The sequence below is a fragment of the Varroa jacobsoni genome, unplaced genomic scaffold (genome assembly GCF_002532875.2).
Source record: "Varroa jacobsoni isolate VJ856 unplaced genomic scaffold, vjacob_1.0 contig00300, whole genome shotgun sequence".
Classification (NCBI taxonomy): domain Eukaryota; kingdom Metazoa; phylum Arthropoda; class Arachnida; order Mesostigmata; family Varroidae; genus Varroa; species Varroa jacobsoni.
This window is the reverse complement of record NW_019214446.1, coordinates 5,093-24,742: the sequence shown is the minus strand read 5'-3', so window position 1 is coordinate 24,742 and position 19,650 is coordinate 5,093. Positions and strand designations below refer to the sequence as shown.

The window sequence follows — 19,650 nt, the reverse complement described above, 5'->3', positions numbered from 1 at the left end:
ACTTCTACTGTAATTAGAAGCCGTTGGCGTCAGTTTGCCCTTTTTTCGATACACTTCCCTCATTGAGCATCTATTCGTCTTCTTGCCCTCCAATGTCCGGCGAAGGAACCAGAAAAAAGTTGGATCAGCCGCTAGCCGAAGTGCACCGGCTCATCTCTCAAGGGGATCAGATTTAGCGCGGTTTTTAGCATCTGCAGCCTCCACCATCTGTAGTGCATCGTTTTCCCTCAATACTTACTTCCACACAGCGTTTTCAGCTCTCTTGCTGCTGCTGCTGCCTTTCGGGGTGCATGGAGAGTGTGGTGGGTCCACGCTTATTATCTAAGAGTGTAAGGTACATCGCAATGCAGCCTCCGTAGCTGTTGTACTCCGTACTCATATCGAATGATGCATATGCGGCTACTGTTTGTCTCGGCGCGCATGTTCGTATATGTTCGAACTGTCCGCGTGAAGGCTATCCCGACGTAAAGAGAGAGAGAGAGAGAGAGAGAGAGAGAGAGACAGAGGCAGAGAGACACGCGTAGAAGAGAACTAAGAAACCTAACCTGTAATGCTGGACCGCTTTTACCCTTTATTCCGCTGGACAGCCAGGTGGTAATTATAATAAAAGCACTGACACATCCAATTCGCCGTTGTCCGTGCCCATGCAGTCGCCGTGGTAACAGCAGAAGGCACAGAAGCTAAATGAGAAAGAATGGAGAATCGGAATCCTTTGTTCTTTCTCCTTCCTCTATGGGCCGCTTGCCAATTTTTGCACTTAGCCACCTTGCTCGCTAGTCACCATAATCGCTAGCCACTCACTATAGCCTAGACAAACATCGCTGCTACGGCTACCGTTAAGGACTTTGATAATACCCACTGCAAGCCCGGGTTTCTCAGCCGGCCATAAGTCGGTCACAACATGTTATACAGAGAACAACTGAGCTAAAGAAAAAGCGATGGGAGTTGGTTTGTCAGCCCATTGTCGCCGTACCAGCATTGTAAGGAAACTGACGAGCAGAAAGTCAACCTCTTTGGCTTCATGGCCCAACTGCCAATTTTTCGTACCAGACAGACTACAGAGGCCAGATTAGACGAAGCAACGTACCGGTAAAAACGTAATGGACCCGCGCTATATGCTACCCTTCACTATATAATAGAATTCGGTGTTTGTTAGATTTGTAGTCATAACGGTTTAATTCGATAAATCTTTTTTTAGAAGCCAAACTATTATTATTCAGTATGGTTCGATGAAACTAGCCGACTACGTCTGCCACTAATTAAATGTAGGACGGTCTCTTTTTGCTAGTATCGGTTGATCTTAATAACGGGGAAACAGGATCACTTGTAGGTCGAAGTAGCTCACGTTCAACCCACACCACGTCGTCACGATATTGGTGAGTGGCGTGTCTTCTGACGCACCCGTTAACTACTACGAATACTAACAAACTAACCACTTTCAAATGACTCAAATTAGAGTACTTGCTTGCTATAGCCCTATTTTGCTTTGGTCATACCCTTCTATTCTATTATGTTACCCTTTCCTACCTTTGATGCGAAACCATTGCCATACATAGATTTTCGTGTACGCTTCTAGCGTACATGTATATCTCGAGAGGGACCTCTTAACCGGCTACAGCTTGCAAAGAACTTTTCTGTCTCGTGCTTACTCCCTTTCGTTCAGAACTGGACGGCTCGTTTAGACCACGAGTGCAAATCAGGTTCCGGGCCAGCTATTGAACATTGCAATTCGTCGTACAGTTGCTGTTGCTATGGTGACAAGGGCGATGGTGGTGGCCTCCAGAGAAACAGACGGACCCCTTGATTTCCACTACCACCTTCAGCAGTATTAATCTGCTCATATTTTATTATAGGGAACGCGAGCATCAACTGCATATCATGGTTATGAATCATGTTAACAATACTAACTTAGGTTCATTTGATATCTGTATCGGGTTGCTTTCGAAGGAGTCATTCGCTTTGGGGCCTTTGCATAGCAAGCAGAGTGCTAAAACAAAGCAGCCGAACGATCCGAACTGACAGCGCGCGTTTACTACCTTATCCATGAGCATCATGGATCATTGTACCCTGTTCCCTTGACAAGCCATTGTTGTATGGCCGTAGTTAAATCCACAGACAACGGTCGAGTTTGACCCGAACAGAAAAGGAGCCAACATGAAGCGAAGACACAAGATCGAGAAGCGAGGGAAAGCGAACGTATGGTATCAAATTAACCACAAAGTACATTTTTCGCGTGTATGATTAGAGCTTCTTGCAGTCAGCAAGGGCACAATTTCATCTGTGGTACATATAGAATATATAAATGCGAAGTAGATATACGACCAACAATGAATACGAAGACAACGAAATGATTGTCATTGGCAATTACCATGTGGTATATATACCAACCTGGAAAGTAGATAGCATTTTTCTGCTACCGCGAAGAAAAGTACTTGACACAGGACGATATTTAAAAACACCTAGCCGTGAGTCTCACTACGTTTTTAGCTAGTTTCGTCTTATTCATCGGTAGAGGGCGCTTTGTGTTAACTGCGCACCTTTATGGCTCGTTATATTGTAGTGACGCGGGTATCAGGACGCATCGCTCGATCTAAAACCTTTGACAGCACCGTCAGTTAACCGTATCTAGTGGCTAGAAAGAGCGGAAGTGCTACACTCGATCTAGAGACTTAAGTACGGTATCAGAAATACTTACTGGTTTTAGAATAGAATGGTTATTTTTAACACATAGTAGAACAGCTGCGTAGTACCTTGAGTACGCCTGGGTAATGATCGGCGATTTATGAGAAACAGTACTAATTCTAAATAGTAAATCTTATTGTATCATTATTATCTTTATCATGACCAGTGATATCAGAACTACTAAAAGTACGTTCTGCTAGGAAACAAAAATAAACCCGCATACGGTACAAAGCAGCTCCTCCAGAACGCTTCTCTTGCGTCAACAGCAGATGCCATATGGCTAGTATGCGAGACAATAAACAGATCCATTCTCCATAACGACGATGCTTTTCGATTCGATCTTCGTTTTTTCTTTCATTCACTGTACATCCACGAAGGCCAAAAAACGTTTTACTCCTTTACTGTGTTCAACAGCCGCGTGCGTTTTCTGCAACGGAAGAATAACTACCGCGAGCTAACACTCATCCCACCCTTCGGGAAAAAGCAGCTAATGCTTGCTAGTTGCAATCGCGCATGTCTTGTGAAGTTCTTCTCCTACAAACTCTTAATACCTCGGAGATTTTTTCACATCGAACGCAAGATGGCAAAACGTTTGATCACTTTGTACGCATAAACTGCTGTATTGAACATACGATATTAATAATAATAATAATAATGATCATTGCCACACGATGAAGTTCCGTTGTTATGAAGTCCCGGATAATGCCACTGCGAAGAGTTCATACTAACACTTAACCGATTTTGTTGTTTCATTAGCTTCTCCGTGACCTGCGACTGCAGAAGATTTTTAATGTACGAAACACACTCTCTTCAACGGACTCAGATGTACATGTGATTAAGTCGTATATTCCATTGGTAGAATGTAATGTTCATATCAAAATGTAACATCCACTATCTACAAATAAAACAACGATATCTAAACTAAGCATTTCTTCCTTTAGTAGATACATAATGCCCGTCTTCGGCAATGATCAAATTCGATACCAGACAATGACAACAAGAGATGACGGCATTTTCGATGTAAACATTTTTGTGTCGATTCCGTTTTTATCGTCATTCTAAAAATTTGGCCCAGTCTTGACTTTTCCCGTGAGCGGTAGATCGGCCCATAGACAGATCAGTATTTTTTGAGCACTCGTCATTCGTCCGCTTGTTGGCTGGTGTTCTTTCGCAAATCGGCCAGAATTGTCTCTTCTTTTGCCCGTTGCAGTAACAGCTAGGGCTAAAAAATCAGCTATTTCGGTCACTCATCGAGCTACGTTACATCGTAGACGATCAACGAACCCTTAAAGCTTAAAATTAGAGAAGAGAAAACGGATACCGGCAGTAGTAGAATGCAAAAATTCTGAATCACTCTATCCGGCTGATCGGGTAGTCTCGTCCGCATATGCAAAACTGAAAAAACGTTGCATAAACAAGCGGCCGCTAGCCGGCGTCATGGTAAGGCTAACGTTTGTGCCAGCAGGTACAGGACGACTTGAACTGGTCTGTTACGTCACGCCGGCGAAGGAATATGGAGACAGTAAGGAGAGCATTTAATATATTTACATATATCTGTGTCCAAAACAGAAAAATTAACTCGTACGAAGATTGATTAGAAAAATCGAAGATGTGCGCCGATTTAGCGATCTCTTGTAAAAGTCGCTGTGTGTTAAACGTTATTCGGCGCTATCGACCATTCGGTTCACTTATAACACTGGTCACCTTATAGAAGAGCTAATTGTATCTACAGTAGATTCTATTCTTGTTCACTCAGTGTATATATTCGTTAGAGAAACAAGCCGACAACGTACCAGTTTTCCTCTTTGTCACAATAAGTTAGAAATATTGATTAGTCAATATGAAACAAGGGATGTTGCACAGTTGTTCGATACCGGGCTTTTTTTTTTTACCTAGTTACTTCGTTCAATGCACTAGCTCGAAGAGTTCGATATAGTTGTTTCTAGTCTACGACGTCGTGTGATCTGTCTATGGACCCATATGAACCTGTCGTAGGGAGTACTGTCTTTCTTGACCTGAGCAAAAAATCGTCCCGGCCGATAAATATGAAGGTACGTTTAAATAATACTGCTAAAGCAGGCAGTTTGAGACCTTTTCCATCAGTCATCGTCCGAACAGTTTAATGAAGATTTGAATCGGATTTCCTCGTTCTGCCCCATATTCGATTTGCTTATGACCGCGTACAATCTCTTAGCTAATTGAGCATATACATACTAGAATTATGGATAATTCATATCAAACAAGACCGTGTTTCGTGTCTGTGATGCTTGATTTACCTATATGAAAGGGCAAGCTCTTGTATCAGCATAATCAAGTTGATATTTCGAAACACGCTCTTCCCATGTTTACGTACTATTCATAGATAAAGAATATCCATAGACAAAGAAAAATACCTACGGTATAAGAAGCTTGCGCAAATCTCTATTTATTAGTGTCGAAACAGGTATTTACAGATAAACAGAAAAATACAGTAATCGTGCAGCGATGTAAGTTACGTCTAGTCGCGATTTTACAGTGTTAGGGTTTGGTCAATTAAAGTTAGGCTTGCCACTGCGGTATGCTATGCAAAATCATTTGCAGGAGTAAACGTACGTTCACGCTATTAGCTATAGCCGAGAGCTTTGAGACGTGCACTGAATTTAGATGGTACACATTTTACTGATACTTTAGCTAACGTTTAAATTCGAGTAGTGTTACCCACTAGATTTGCCCCGCTAACTTTATCCACGTTGACGGCAATATCGTAGGAGTAGGCACGCTTACCTGTGCAAAAACTGAGTGAGATCAGTATAAGTAGGCCATTCCTTAGGGCTCGATTTACGTAGCTCGAAATTAAGATTGTTTTATAACTATATACGATATATGACGAAAATTGCTGTGCGTGTATGTACCAATACAAATAACTCTAGCAGACGCTCATTCGCATGGACAATACAGATCGTCTTCTCGACATGTTCCGCCATCGCTCTCTTATTGTCGCTAGTGTCGCAATGTTTTTATTGAAATAATACCACTTCTGGCTAAACAGCGCACGAGAAAATTGGTTCATTTTCACATCCCGACCATCATACTAGTCGACAAAAACAGAATTCTTTAGAGAGAAATTCTATTGTCCTCGATGTGATAACAGCTAGCAGGTGGCCTTATTTCGTTTCGCAGAAATCAATACATTTGATTCTATGCATGTTTACCGTACCTAACCTAAAGCTAGCTTTTCGACGGCGAGTTCGGCCAGATGCGAACGACCCACGAAAACAGGCACATAGGCAATACGAGACTCGTACAATATTTGTAAAGCAATGGCGTTATGCTTTCGTCAGTATCTGCGGCTGACGCATGTTTACATACTTGATTGTTTCTAGTAAAGTGTGTAACGCGACGTCTGTTAGCAAAGCCGTTACGACCAGCCCTTTCGGTCCGTTAGCCAGCTGGAAAACAAGTCGACCTTGTCATCGGTGTTACTGGCCAGCCGATTTCCGCTAGTGTTGCTTCAAGATCACGCCCGCAACTCCTGATGTCACCGCTGGAACTGCCACTTCCCTTACGCAGTCGCTCACAGCGATATTGATAACTATAGTTAATTTTAGCAATAGACGATAGGTAAGATAGCTCAGGTCGTTTCGACGGCTCCCCGAGTCTTTTGTGCTCGCCCGCCGACCGCTGTCACGCGGCCTGCCCGATACCCTTTAGTGGTATCCGTACGACTAATACTGTTGTGAACACAAATCCCATTAGTATGATTCTACGTTGCTATTATAAATACAGGATTTGTGTATGTAAGGTATATATACTGGCTTAGGCTTCATAGACTTCAACTGACAATAGCTACCTACCGTTCCATATTAGATAAAAAAAAAATGATGGGATAAACGAAATATTTGTGGCCAAACCGAGATGGCATTTGCTACGATTTCGTTCCGGAAGCCTTTTCATTCTTGGCCTATGCTTTAACAAACCGATATTAAAATTTCTTTAAGTGCCGGGCGCTATACCGATTTTTATACACGAAACGGGTATAAAGCTTCCTTAGGGCGTTCTGTCGTAAGTTAAAAAAGCACATAACGGCATCAAGGCCACCCGGTCCTGCACATTTTCCACCCGACAAAAAAGGTCCATGTCCATAAGCTCAACATTTTAATAAGCAGCGGCAGCGGGTTCTATTCCATCGTGTCACAACTCCTAGTAAAAAAGTAATAAAAAATCACTCGTTATGAGTAATTTTTGCAAAACTAACTTAAAGTTTCCCTTTTCGTCTACACACCGTCGCATGTATGCATTCGTTTTCTGGATAGTCAAGATGACTAAAGTAACTATGCCGATAGAGCAAAAATGATTTTATACGGTACGCTGAATTGATTTCGCGACATATATGGATTTAACCATCACCAGGAGCTATTTTCAGGAATAGCCTTTCGACGAGAATAAAGTTTTATATAAATTTTTCTCTAGAGCAGTTTGATATGCTGACAGCAAAGAAACAAGTCGTTTCAATCTAGGACATTGTTGACGTCAATAGAGGTACGGTTGTTTCCTAATAAACATTTTGGATAATATTTTTTAGCGTTATTTCTAAATATGGGTTATGATATTTTTTTAGTGGTTACTCGTAAACACAGCATCGTTTAGTGGATGTCAGTTCTCTAGCATATTTAGCTTCTAGCATAGTTTTCCAATCTCTCGTAATCATACAAGTGACAAGTTATTTTTACGAGGTTACATGTTCTCGTGCGTTTGGCCGCTTACCTTAGCCTCGCCCGTCAATAGAGATGCACCCGTTTACCTGGTAAATATACGTGTAAGGTTACTTTCTTGCTCAACAGGTTTAAAAAGGCGACCTTACACACGTATTTTGCAACAGCGGAAACCTCTTCCACAGCCTGAATCAACCTGGAAGCTAGAACGTGCTAGAATCATTTCACAGAACTGGAAGTTCGAGACGAGCGTTAAGATAAACCATCCACGATTTACGCTCGTATCTACATCGCAATGACATCGAAATTTTCGGGCTTTTATAACGTTGTCTTAAACTATTGCCTGACTGTTCGGATACAGAAGCCCACGAAGTTGATGACAATTTTGAAGCTCATGTAGCCCTCTTTTAGCCTCATCTTAAACTAACTCCGAGGAACGGTAGCGTACGGGTTTGGTCGATAAATTGCGCCTACGTAAATAAGTTAGTAAGCTAGCCAGAGCTCGTTTGGCTGTATGCCAGGACTTTAGCAAGGCGGGCTGTTTCAACTAATCAATGGTTGAGACACCAACAGGGATGGAAGGATCTTTCCGCATTTTGCCAAAGTCAACCCAGAGTACTGTTATACTGATTTTTAGCCAAGCCCCGGCTGACTCTCTCGATATAGAGCTAATGAAAGGGGATCACAAAGGAATTACATATAGACAGCTTTAAATACAAAGCGAAACTTTTGTTGGTATACAATAGTGATATGTAGAAGCAAGCACGATCATGTGAAATTGCGCTGCAAATAAACAAAACAGAGATGTCAAATATTTCAATAAGGAACTCGATAACATAGTGGTTAGGCTGACGTAAATATATGTACGGTTTTTTTTGGCTGCTATCGACAATTGCCAGCAGAAATTAAAACGAATCTTATATTTTTCATAAACATTTTCTTCTAAAAAGCATCCTCTAGTTACTGACGCCACTGCCAGACAAGGATTCTTGTCTTGCGTCCGGAGATTTTCTGGCTAGTTCGCAAATTTTGCAATCGTATAACACTGTCTTCCTATAAGGTCTTGCCTTCTGACAGTGTGACTGACTGATCTGCTATACGCCATCGACTGACCTCTGTAGCAGAAAAATGACCTCAAATGGGGTTTTCTGCAAAGTGTCTAAAGAGGGTTGATCCTCACATCGCTGTTAAGTGCACAGTAGAGATTAGACCTACTCTTGAAAGTAACCAACTGCGATCTTATAGGTGTCCAAAAGTCAACAAATTGTCCAAACATGACGGACGAAGGACAATTCGTTTTCATTATTTATCGTTTAAATTTACCCAATAAACGCAATAAATAAATACCCAACAAATAAATAAATAAATATTATGAACATTTCATACTTCAACGGCAAAGCCTTTACCAAAGTAACATCTCTAACCGAACTGCAGTTTTCCTTTATAGAGAGCGTCTTTGCTAAAACATCTGTTGAAGGTTAGAACAAAAGGCAAAATTTAAATCTGCAAGATGAATTAACATGCACGTACCCCTCCCAGAATATACCCTCGTATCGTCTTCTGTCTATGGAAAACAAATGTGTTAGGCAGAAGCGCCGCAAAAATGCGAGCCGATGACAAATTCATTAAGACTAACACCAGCAACTCGAAACGTTCTCTCTCACATCCAGTCAGAGCACGTTCTTCCTCCGACTGATTGCTGCTCCAGACAGCAAACTTACTGACTTTTGTCGAGGGATTTGGTGTCGGGGCTGTAGTAGTCGCCCAACAGAAACCCGATGGCAATACGGACCGTCGGCCACTGGGCGTTGGGCGCCGGGTATAGCTACCCATGTCGTGTGCTTGTAGCTAAAACGCAGTCCAGTACACCCCGCCTGTCTGCGCAATAGTAGGTAGCACCCTCAAGTTAGCATAAACGGGGCCAACGTCTGCTGCAAATAGAGGAAATATAGCTATTCTCAGCTTTTTAAGTAAGGCTAATTTTCTAGACCCTTTTACTGTTCTATAAGAGGGAGGTTTTGGATTCAGCCTTGCCTCCGCACATGATCTTTCAGACACTCTGCGCACAACATAGAATGCGTGAAGCTTTTGATAACGCGGCCGCTTCTTCGCCAGAGGAACTTCAACACAACCCAACAAGCACACTGTTCACTTTAATCCTCTAATATATCGGCAGGGAAGAGAGTCCTCTTTATTGACAACGCGAAGCCAAGACTGTGAATAGCGGGACAGAAGCAGTGTGTAGATCAACGACACGTGAGCTAGGAGTAAAGCACGTGTCATTTATGTAAGTGTGATCCTTTGACGCAAAGCATGAGCAAGAAAACAGACATTGTTTGAAGATTTGGAAGCAGAGATCTTAGGTTCGCCCTGCTTCTGTTGCCTATTTGTCGATTTTTTTCCATTGTTTATTTCAGCCACAACAGTGTTACATTAAAGAGCCTGTTTCATTGCTAGCACACATTATTAAAAGTTTTCATACACAGAAATCGGTATTTTGAACGCAGCATTCGCACAGAATTTTGCGTTAATCCTGCGGGAATCTGTGCGAAACTATTCCGTTAGCGGTTCGTAGTTTTTGTTTCTGATACATCTTCGTGCTGACTCCGTATTTCTCTTGCAATCGCATTTTCCTACTCGCTACTAGATTTGGGTGTGTCTTTCCTGTTTGGCCAATAGGATGTAGATAGGCCTATTCAACTTTTGCTGAAAAGGTTAAAGCGGAATATTTTCGTCGCACATGTCCAGTCTCGTAGTTTGACAGGCTTTTAGCTTACTGGCCTAGCTGCCGTGTAGCTAAATATCCCGGCCTGGTATTCTGGTTAACGCAATACGATGCTACTTTCTGCAGAAGATAACCTGGAAATAGATATTAACATCGACGACAGGTGAAAGGCCGTGAATGTGCTCGCTCGACCTTATCGAGAAACCATTCGTTGCAACAAATCTCTTCTTAGCAAAAGAAAGAGTCCCAATTCTCCTTGAGTAATACTGTACATATAGTGAGTGCACAGCGTTCAATTGGCTCAGGGGCAATGATAGGCAACAGCATGGGACGGAGCGTACAGAATATAGCATTCCGCTTAGACGAAGCTGTTGCCAAAGTCGAGTTAAACAGAGGGGAAAATTCGAAGAGGCGTCTGGCTAAAAGCAGCAGAACTTGAAATGAAGGAGAGCCAGGAAACAGGCAGTGTGGCCAGCGGGGCGCTGTTTAGCGCTCGGTATCCGAAAAGATGATCCGCGTTATAAAATTTAAGGTTCTAATTTTTGTAGATTAGAAAAACAGGGGCCGGTTAGTAGCGCTAAAGTGGCGATAACAGTTCAGTAGGCTATTTACTCATACATACGGCCGTACAGGGTCCACTGCTTCGTAAAAAGGGTGCTCTTTCCAATGTTGCTGCTGTTGTCCGACCAAAGCTGGAGCCTGCCCAAAATCTTCTTCGTTGTGACGTCCGATTTGAAAATCCGTGTGCTTTACACCACCGTTTGCACTCTAGCGTTAGTAGCGTGCATAATGTGCTCCTGTTGCTGATTCACGGTCGGGACCTGACGCCAACATAAAGAATCCAGCGACATTCTCGTCCTTGTTTGGACGGAATAAAGTCGCAGTTAGGCACAATTTTCGACTCTTTTAAGAGGCACACCACATAAAATAATACCAGTTAGCCTACCACTAATACGACGTACCATATTTTTTATCTGGAAAACACTGATAAATTAATAAATCCTGAAATTATTTTCAGCTGGTTAACGGCGCAGACAAACGCTGTTAATCAGGAAGATAATTAAAATATAGCTTCGATTTGCTGGGAAACGTGTCAATATCGCCATTCACCGCTTTCCCCATTAGCCGCTTCTTGACGTAAAGACAGCGCTTTTATGGAAAGTAACATCACCGCCCACAAAGTGATCCCAAGCCATCCATAAGCTTGTAAGGCTATTAAAAAGCTCTGCCGACATAGTCTTTCACGAAAGCCTTATAACCAGGCATTCAGCTGAGGAAGGCTACCGCCGACAATTTTCATTGACGAGTCGGTCCGAGTAGGCTCCCTTATAATGACTCTGAGCCCTCACAAAGTACAGCGAGGGTAGGCTCCAGGCAACAAGGTCCGTTGGCTATTGTCGACATAAAAAAAACAAGCTCTTCCGATGCTTGGCCTTTCATTAGGTGGTGCGGGTCGTCTGATTGCACCTGTTATATTGCACAATCATACAATACTACCTTATACATATTAGTAATAGTTTTAGTGGGATTGGAGCCAGCTTCAAAGGTTGCAAGCGAATTAATGCGAAACGGACGGCATGGCTGCCGAAACGAGGTGACGTTATTGGGTTGTTATATACGTACCGTGGATGCCGCTCATGAAGTTGCTGTACATTGCTCTCACTATAGGCGGCCATACCTCTCTATTGGTATCGTCGTCGTCATCTCTACTGTCGGTAGCGTCCTGCATGACACGGTAATGTACAGGCCTCTCCCAAAAAGTCAGGCTCGGCCTAATTTGGACGGTGTCTGCGGTGCTGCTAGTGGTCATCTTGTCTTAACGGAGCTAACCTGCAACCACTGCTTGTACTTCCCCATAGAGTTTGTTGAGCGCGTGACTTTTGTTTTAGTCAATGCTAGAGCTGGTTAGACAAACGAATTGTTCGATACTTTCTGGGGTAGGCGCGGATAAATATGTAATCGCTACACGTATGCCGTATATATATTTCATAAGCCTTGACCATAACTAGTATGTTATATGGAGACTAGGCACTAACGCGTGGCAGACGAGGGAACTGTTCCACCAACAGTCTTCAATTCCTTCGTATGCAGATGCTGTTGGCTAACGTTGGAGACACTATCCCCGCCGCTATCACAACCGCCGTTGGGGCAAAATGATTGGACCTTTGGAAGCACTGGCATCAGAAACAAGATTCGGCTGGCACAGGACAAATTAAATATGCGGCGGTATACCGAGGCGCAACACTCGGACGACAAACGTTGCCTCTAAAAAAAAAACTCGTCCCGTTGTTCTTGACTCGTGAGAATATTGTGGATGATCGCACTGATAACGATAAGAACGACGCAGGTTCTGCTGCCGGTACTAGCCCACTGCCTGATGATGTTAGCACTGCCGGAATGAGAACTTTGTAGCAGTTTAGGTCCAATCAGTTTTCCCTAATTAACAAATTCAGTGACTTGAAAAACGATGGCTGGCCCAAACGAGCGCAAACTAAAGCAGAGGAAAGGGAGAGAGAAATTAAAAGAAACTGCTGAAAGGTCTAAGTTCGAATCCGGACATAGACACACGGTTCGCTTTGTGCTGGCAGTCGGCTATCTGCTTGAGGAAATGACTAACGGCGACGCCGGACGTGAAACATCGAAACAAAGAAATCGCGGGAAGTAATGGTTGCGGTGCGTTTTCGGATAGCACTCCCTTCTGCTATAGATAAAGATATTTTTCTCTTACCTTGATAAAATTACGATATTCTGTCACGTAAAACACAATGTCTACGTCGCAGAACTACTTGGTAATAGTTTTCTGTGCTCTAGCCAAAATGCACAAACACAACAGTATCTTAAGTTTGTTCACTGTTGTAAAGGGAAGTTGGCAAGGATGCACGCTAAACTGCACATATCTACCGTCGATAATTAATCATCTGCTAGCGCTTTACTCAATTAGAGATACACATGCAAATACAATTCTGTATATAAAGACAATATATAGCGTAATTTCCTACGCCTAAGTGTTTTCCTACTGACCACAGAAAACGCTTGGGCAAGGTATTATCCATTAAAACAGTTAATAATCCACATATAAAAAAATTAACGGTTTCGAAGGGGGAAGAAACCAGCAGACGGCGAGACGGATGCAGAAGATCTTCCTTAAGTTCTTTTTCATAACGCGTATAAGTTCGTTATTAAATGTCCGACAGGTTTCTTGATGGCGACTTTTGCGTAAACATTGCTTGAAGCACGACATCAGGGCGTCTTTTCGCCCGTCTGTCATCAGCTTGGCCATCATCAAAAACGCTATGAGCATCCGAACCCCTATCCTTGAAGCCATAATAGTTAGTGAAACACACGAAGTTATCTTGCATGATCGCGGAACTGTTCTATGAAACGAAGCACTTACTCGTAAATATAAACCGTTCACGTGTGGACGGTCGACACGGTTCTCATGTCGACACAGCCGATACATGACAACGTATGTGTTAATCACGTTCATAGACCGGTGTTAATTACCCTGGATACCATGGATTTTACGAACGATATCAAAGAAAACACTATCATAGCCTATATTAATCGAATTTGTCTCGATATTATTGGTTCCTGAGTGCAGACGCGATTGCATAACGAGTTAGCAGATGACTCAATCTTTGTTAAGCGCAATTTTTTGAATAATTACATAGAAAATATCCTTCTACAGGGATATTCTAAACATAACAATTCTATACTCAGTTCCAATCCAATAAAGATAAAAGTTAGCAGTTTATTCTCTCAAATCAGCTTAATGCTTTTTGTACCATACAGAGTTGGTGATACTGATGATAATTCGATTTTTTAGTAGATGACTACACAATTTTGCGTGAATCAAAAAAACAAAAAGAAGTACATCTGGCAGCGCCTTGTAAGCAGAAAGCTAGCAAAAGAAAGATTGGGACATTTCGATATACCCGAATTAAGTTTTGCCCACGTAAAGTTGTAGTTGCTCGAAGACAAGGCACTGTACCTTGTTGTCCACAAGTTAAATACTATTTTATGACGGACTGCGTAACCTGTCTTATTAACGTACCTGTTTGCGATACAGCTGCTGTGTGTGCATATATTAGTGTTACGCTTGATGCGTTCGCTCGTGTGCTTCGTAACTTTACGACAATTCGACACTCGAACTAAATATCTGAGCGAGAACGGATCGATTGGTTCCATTTCTCATAGCAGCATAAGTAAGAAATTACTGCGACGGCAGTGTGCCCCTGGGCAAAGGCAACATATTGCTTACGGAGATATTTGCTTATCTTCTGGTAGCGGCTTGTCTCGGCGAACTCGGTCCTATGGTTGACGTCCGTTAGAGTCTAAGTTTATTCTAACGACCGCGGACTTGTATTTGAATCTCCGTACAATAGCGGCAGCAACAGCCGTTGTCAACTGAAGAGAACCAGGCCCTTTAGTTAGACGGCCATTCCAGTTAAACTAGTTCAAGATTAAGACCATATCACAAATATAAGGTAGCTTATTGTTCCATTAACTTATTTCATTCTCGTTGACCATTTGGTCTTTATTTGTACTACACTATAGATTATGTCGAAAGTTGCACGAATCCGTTCTAGCAGATGATATAACTTCTATCTTTTGATGGATACAATTTTTATATACAGATTCATTGGGTAGGTTTAGTGCGAGCTCCAGATTCCTATGACAGTACTTCCGTCTCGCTCAGTATTTGCAGGCCTTGTCCTTATATGTCTCTGTACTAATGTGATTTTAACGTGTATTTTGAGAATACGCATCGTCTAGGAGACTTCTATTGGCGTCGCATTGTCCAATAACAATAGCATTGTCTATAGTGAACTAGTAGCTAACTAACGTGCAAGTACCTATGCACGTTGCCAATGTGAACATTGGCTAGGTTCTCACCTCGTCATCATACATTGGGTAAGCATCCGCCATTTTCTGTTGTCCTCTGTGTCGTTGTTGCCCTCTATGTTTCTTGTCGTACTACCGATATGTTGCCACGCTGCCGGCAATCACAAAGGCACAGACGACCACAACAAATAACTTGTGCTTTGCACTCAAATTGGTATGATATTCAATTGCGGTAGCGAGTGATCTGCTGATAGTAGGGATCCTAGCAGTATTACTTTTGATATTGTCAGTTTCAATGGAAAATTCCTAATTTGTGCCAGCCTATGAATTTCGTGTGATAGTGGTAGCAGCCGTCGTAACAGCAGGAAAATAGCAACAAAAGGCAAAATCACAACAAATATCCAAAACAGTAACAATAATCCACACTGACACGCAGCTAGATGATTGATAATTTTCAACTCTCCTTAGAACTCCCACGCTTCACGAGCTTCCAGCACAACGTAGCCCGGTTATTTTCTGTATAAACCCGATGAAATGTAACCACAGAAACACGACGATATAATGGCGGGACGTACGGTAAGACGTGATGAGCTCACAACGCAGAGCGTGAAATCGCGACTAGCTTCAAGTTCGTTTGGAGAACTTTGGCCAACGAATGAGAAAGATCGAACTTCACTTGATTATACCACTGGATCGGACGCACATTTGCACACTTATAAAAATAAATTCAATGCAGTAATAGCCACAACTGGAAATTCATGCAGCAAACTACCGATATCTTCACGTTCAAAGTTCTGACTTTATTTATTTCTGTCAAATAGCTAAACAATTTGACCTTGATCGACCGAGGAATATGTAGGAAGAATCCACAGCACGGCTTGAGGATGATTTTCATAAACAATAATTTCAGCAGGGCTCGCCTAACTTAACGAAGCTTGAAGTATCGGCTAGTTTTAATCTACTGGAATTGAATAGACTACTGTGATGTTCTTCGACGTGACGCCAAAACATGCACGTACTGATACCATCTTCTATCCGATTGAAAACCAGATGTAAGTTGTGTACGCCACGACTTGATATCACTGCTGATGGTGCTGGGTTTTTTTTATTGCTTGACGTCAGAGTTAATATTGCTTCTGGTTCGGTCGGTGTCAGATCAAAATACTGTTAGCTTGTGCCACGAGGCTTCTTTTTAACTCTTGTGTATAGATCGCACTGAGTATAGCTGCCGTATCTGGTAGACCAACGCGTTCTATTTTGTATCCTGCTTTGTTTTATCCTGCATTGATCTCATCTGCTACTTCGAATATCCTCTCGCTCTTTGTCCTTCGGCGTTTCGTCTGATACAGCTCCTTCTTATTGCTGGCTTCAACGCTACTGTTATGCTGTGAGATTCATTATTGTAAATTATTTCGTATACAACCATCTATCCTTTTGTTCGTGCCCGTTTCTCGCCTCTTCCGTCAGCCTTTTTGAATTATTTTTTTGCCCGTCTCAAAGTCACGATAATAGGATGCTCTTCGCACGAGATAGCGACAACGAAGCGGGACGTTTTTGACGCTACATGAAATGTTTCGATTTTACTTTTTGACGATCTATTCGATAAGAGAAGTTGACTGATGAAGTTGAAGAAGGACAACTTGGGACGAGCACAGACGACTTCTTTGTTTCTAGCGTCTCGACTTCGCCTAGCTGCAATTGCGCTGATTCACATATTTGCTACATATTATCTAGCACTAGTAGATAGCGGTAATGGTCCTCTCGTATATTCACCTCTAGTGTAAATGGCCTTTTATTAGAATTGTTTTTCCGTTTTTCTTGCTTACTATGGTGATTTCTAAAACGAATGTTGCTTGTTAAGAGCTACCGGTATTTTGCAACTTGGGCTGCGCTGCTGAATTTCTTAACGGCACTTATTGCTAATTCGGTTGATCCGCAGGGTCACTGTTGTTGATTCAATAGGCCTATGTAATTCATATTTTTGTTTGTATGGCCGCAATCTACAGTGTGCGTAGGCCTGTTAAATTGGCCTGGAATTAAGTATGCAATAAATACAGGTCGAATTTCTTGCGGCTGTACAAAACGAAGAGGTTCTCTCTCGAAGAATGTTGTCCGTACGTCAATCGTAGCAGTGGCAGAGGCGGCAGTAGCGACGTTCGAGTGGAAGTATCGTCCTTTGTCAAAATGTTTTCGCGTCTCCCAGCGGGTTATTGAGTTTTCTAAGTTTCCAAATAGCATTCGTTGGCCGGACACAACAAGAAACAGTGATCGGTGTGAGCAAGTAGTTGGAGGATAATAAATAGCTATTGATCTAGTCGCTGCTGGCTTGCTGCCTCGCGCCTAGACCAATGGAGGACAACCGATAATAAGTATTGAGCAAATTCTAACTTGTTTGCGGTTTGATTAACTGTACTTACGGAATGGGAAGACTTCTTTCTGCACCCATCCGTTCTAACAGCTCGCTTAATTTAGGCTTAAAGCGACGTTTACTTCGCTATGGTTTCGCTGCAGCACTTAAATATACGTATTTCAGCTGATTGGTATTCATGCAGTGGTTCAGGTATCGGCGGTACTTAGCCTGGCTTACTATCTTTCATTCACTACTACATCAGTTGATGCTATACAGAATTGAATTGCTTAAGAACCTTGACGCCTTCAGTGTGCCCTCTGATCTGGCACTGGGATTTACTAGCGAGCTGACGTTGCTGTTGGAACGGACAACTTTCAAACGGCTATCCTTTGTCGCTATACGATGCGATGAACACCGGAAGGACAATCTATCGTAATAAACTTTGTATCGTATCGGCTTACAATGAAACCTTTGCGTTTCATCTTAGAGCCCCAGTGGACTGTGCAATAAAGGATCGGATCGTACACGTTTATGGATGCGTAAAACAATCATTTGAAGCCAAAATACAAAATTACATTTTATGGTGGTGTGGTTTCAGCGTTCGTACAGCTAGCGGTAGAATTTTTCTGCCTCTATCTTTCCGCAAAAGTCGGACAGGATGAACATCTAACAAAGAAATAAAGCTAAGTTCTGATACAGGTAGCAAGCGTTTTGCCTTTTAACGTATCGCAAGTTTGGCCTCGCCATAGACTGGAGCGGTGCAGTATCGTCCGCTGATATGATGACCGCTGACTAAGCGCCCTTCTGATGAATACTTTTCAAGATGTTTAACTTCACTTGAGGTCTGCCGAGCCGATCTGCCCAGTCCATTTCCGAACAGCAGCCTGTGTGCCGTTGTCGGCTATCGGTTTGTTTCTGCTAGAAAAAAAAAACGTTGGTCGACCCTTGTTACGATAATGAAATGACGACCGTAAAGCGAAACGTCACTTTCGGCACCGTTGCCTAGAGGAACACGTTCGATGGAGTGTCGAGCAATCAGAGCTCGCCTTCGGCGACTAATCTGCTGCCGGCTGGAATGGCTATGCTCGGCAGACCCACTTCTGGTTTTTTGCTTGTCCACTTAAACCCCGCCGCACACGTCACGATAGCATGAGACTACGTCCTGCCGCATTGAACAAGATGGGTGACTGTCCATTCATAGTGCACCGATCACTAACCGAACCAACCACAAACAGCATTGACGAAACGCTTGTCGGTCAGTTAGACTAGTCGGGGGACGACGAGTCGCCAGCGACCTAAGCTACTGCTTGTTGAAGCTTACTTTCTCCCTCTCCCGTGATATTCTCCTCTTTCCCTCGATTTTCTCTCTTTCCCTCTGTTCGTCTACTGTCGCGGTGGGCGCTGAACATTCGCGTGCTCCACAACACGTTAAACAGGCTGGATTAGAGATGTTGGCCTGCTCTTCAAAGCCAGTCGTCTGTGGCAGTATGGTCCTGCTCTGGCGAGATAGAGGTAGAATCAGTCTTCTGTAGCGGTCGTGTTGTCGTGACTGGTCCGTGTCTAAAACTGTCGAGACGGTCCTTGGCTCGCTCGCGCCTCAGCACAGCCGCACAACGTATCAGAGGGCATAGTCAACGTAGAGTTCAAGGTAGTCGCGCTGTGAGCGCGACCCAACGATAGCTTCTGTCGACAGCCAACACCAACACTGTTGGCAGTCTTTGCGGAGCTGTGACAAAACGAACCACCGCACGGGCCTTTGGCATCGATAGCAGTACCAGCACGATCAGCCCTCACTCATCTAGTTGGGCCGCCGCTAACGGGTCGCTGTTAAATGGACAGATCGAGCGACCCTTTGGTTGTCGTGCACATTCCTAGTCGCCGCCGCTGCTGCTACAGCCGTTGTTACTGCTGCTACTAGCTGTCTCGGCGTGTCGTCTGCCGATGACGATGCCCTCCCCCTCAAGTCCGGTGAGAGGCGCACCTTTGGCCTCGCCAGGGCAACCCAACCCAGCCCAACCCAACTCAACCTAGCCGAAAGCTTCTTACTGCCGTTATCAACAACGAAGACGACAACTTACGCGCGGCTGATCAGCTTACTGGCCCTCCACCGAGCGAATAAGCACTCAGCAAATCACGCGCAACGGTCTCGAATGTAGCCACTCATAATAACAATAGCGGAGGCAGCGGCGGCGGCAGCAGCAGAAGCAACAGCGGTAGCAATGGCGATAGCAGCCATTGTTGAGGTCTGCGAAACGGGGCGCGAACCAGCCGCAGCCGCAGTTAGCAACAGCATGCAGTAGAAAGACCAGGCGGCGAACGGAAGGCAAAAAGAAGTAGGTAGGTAGACATCCAGTAGC

At 43.4% G+C, this 19,650-nt stretch overlaps 1 protein-coding gene across 4 annotated transcripts in view; it reads right to left on the bottom strand.

The window, feature by feature from the left end:
- LOC111271056 (inactive dipeptidyl peptidase 10) overlaps positions 1-18,603 on the bottom strand; it is a 127,542-nt gene extending 108,939 nt beyond the window's left edge. For 3 of the 4 annotated variants that reach the window (XR_015315162.1, XR_015315161.1, XM_022851624.2), the window contains exon 1: positions 14,995-18,603. Coding sequence is in view for 2 of the 4 variants with exons in the window: in XM_022851624.2 (XP_022707359.1) it covers positions 14,995-15,027 (33 nt within the window). In the remaining 2 variants the exon portion in view is untranslated. The remainder of the gene's footprint in view (positions 1-14,994) is intronic. The other variant, XM_086972765.1, reaches the window with a different exon arrangement.
- Positions 18,604-19,650: the final 1,047 nt, after the last annotated feature.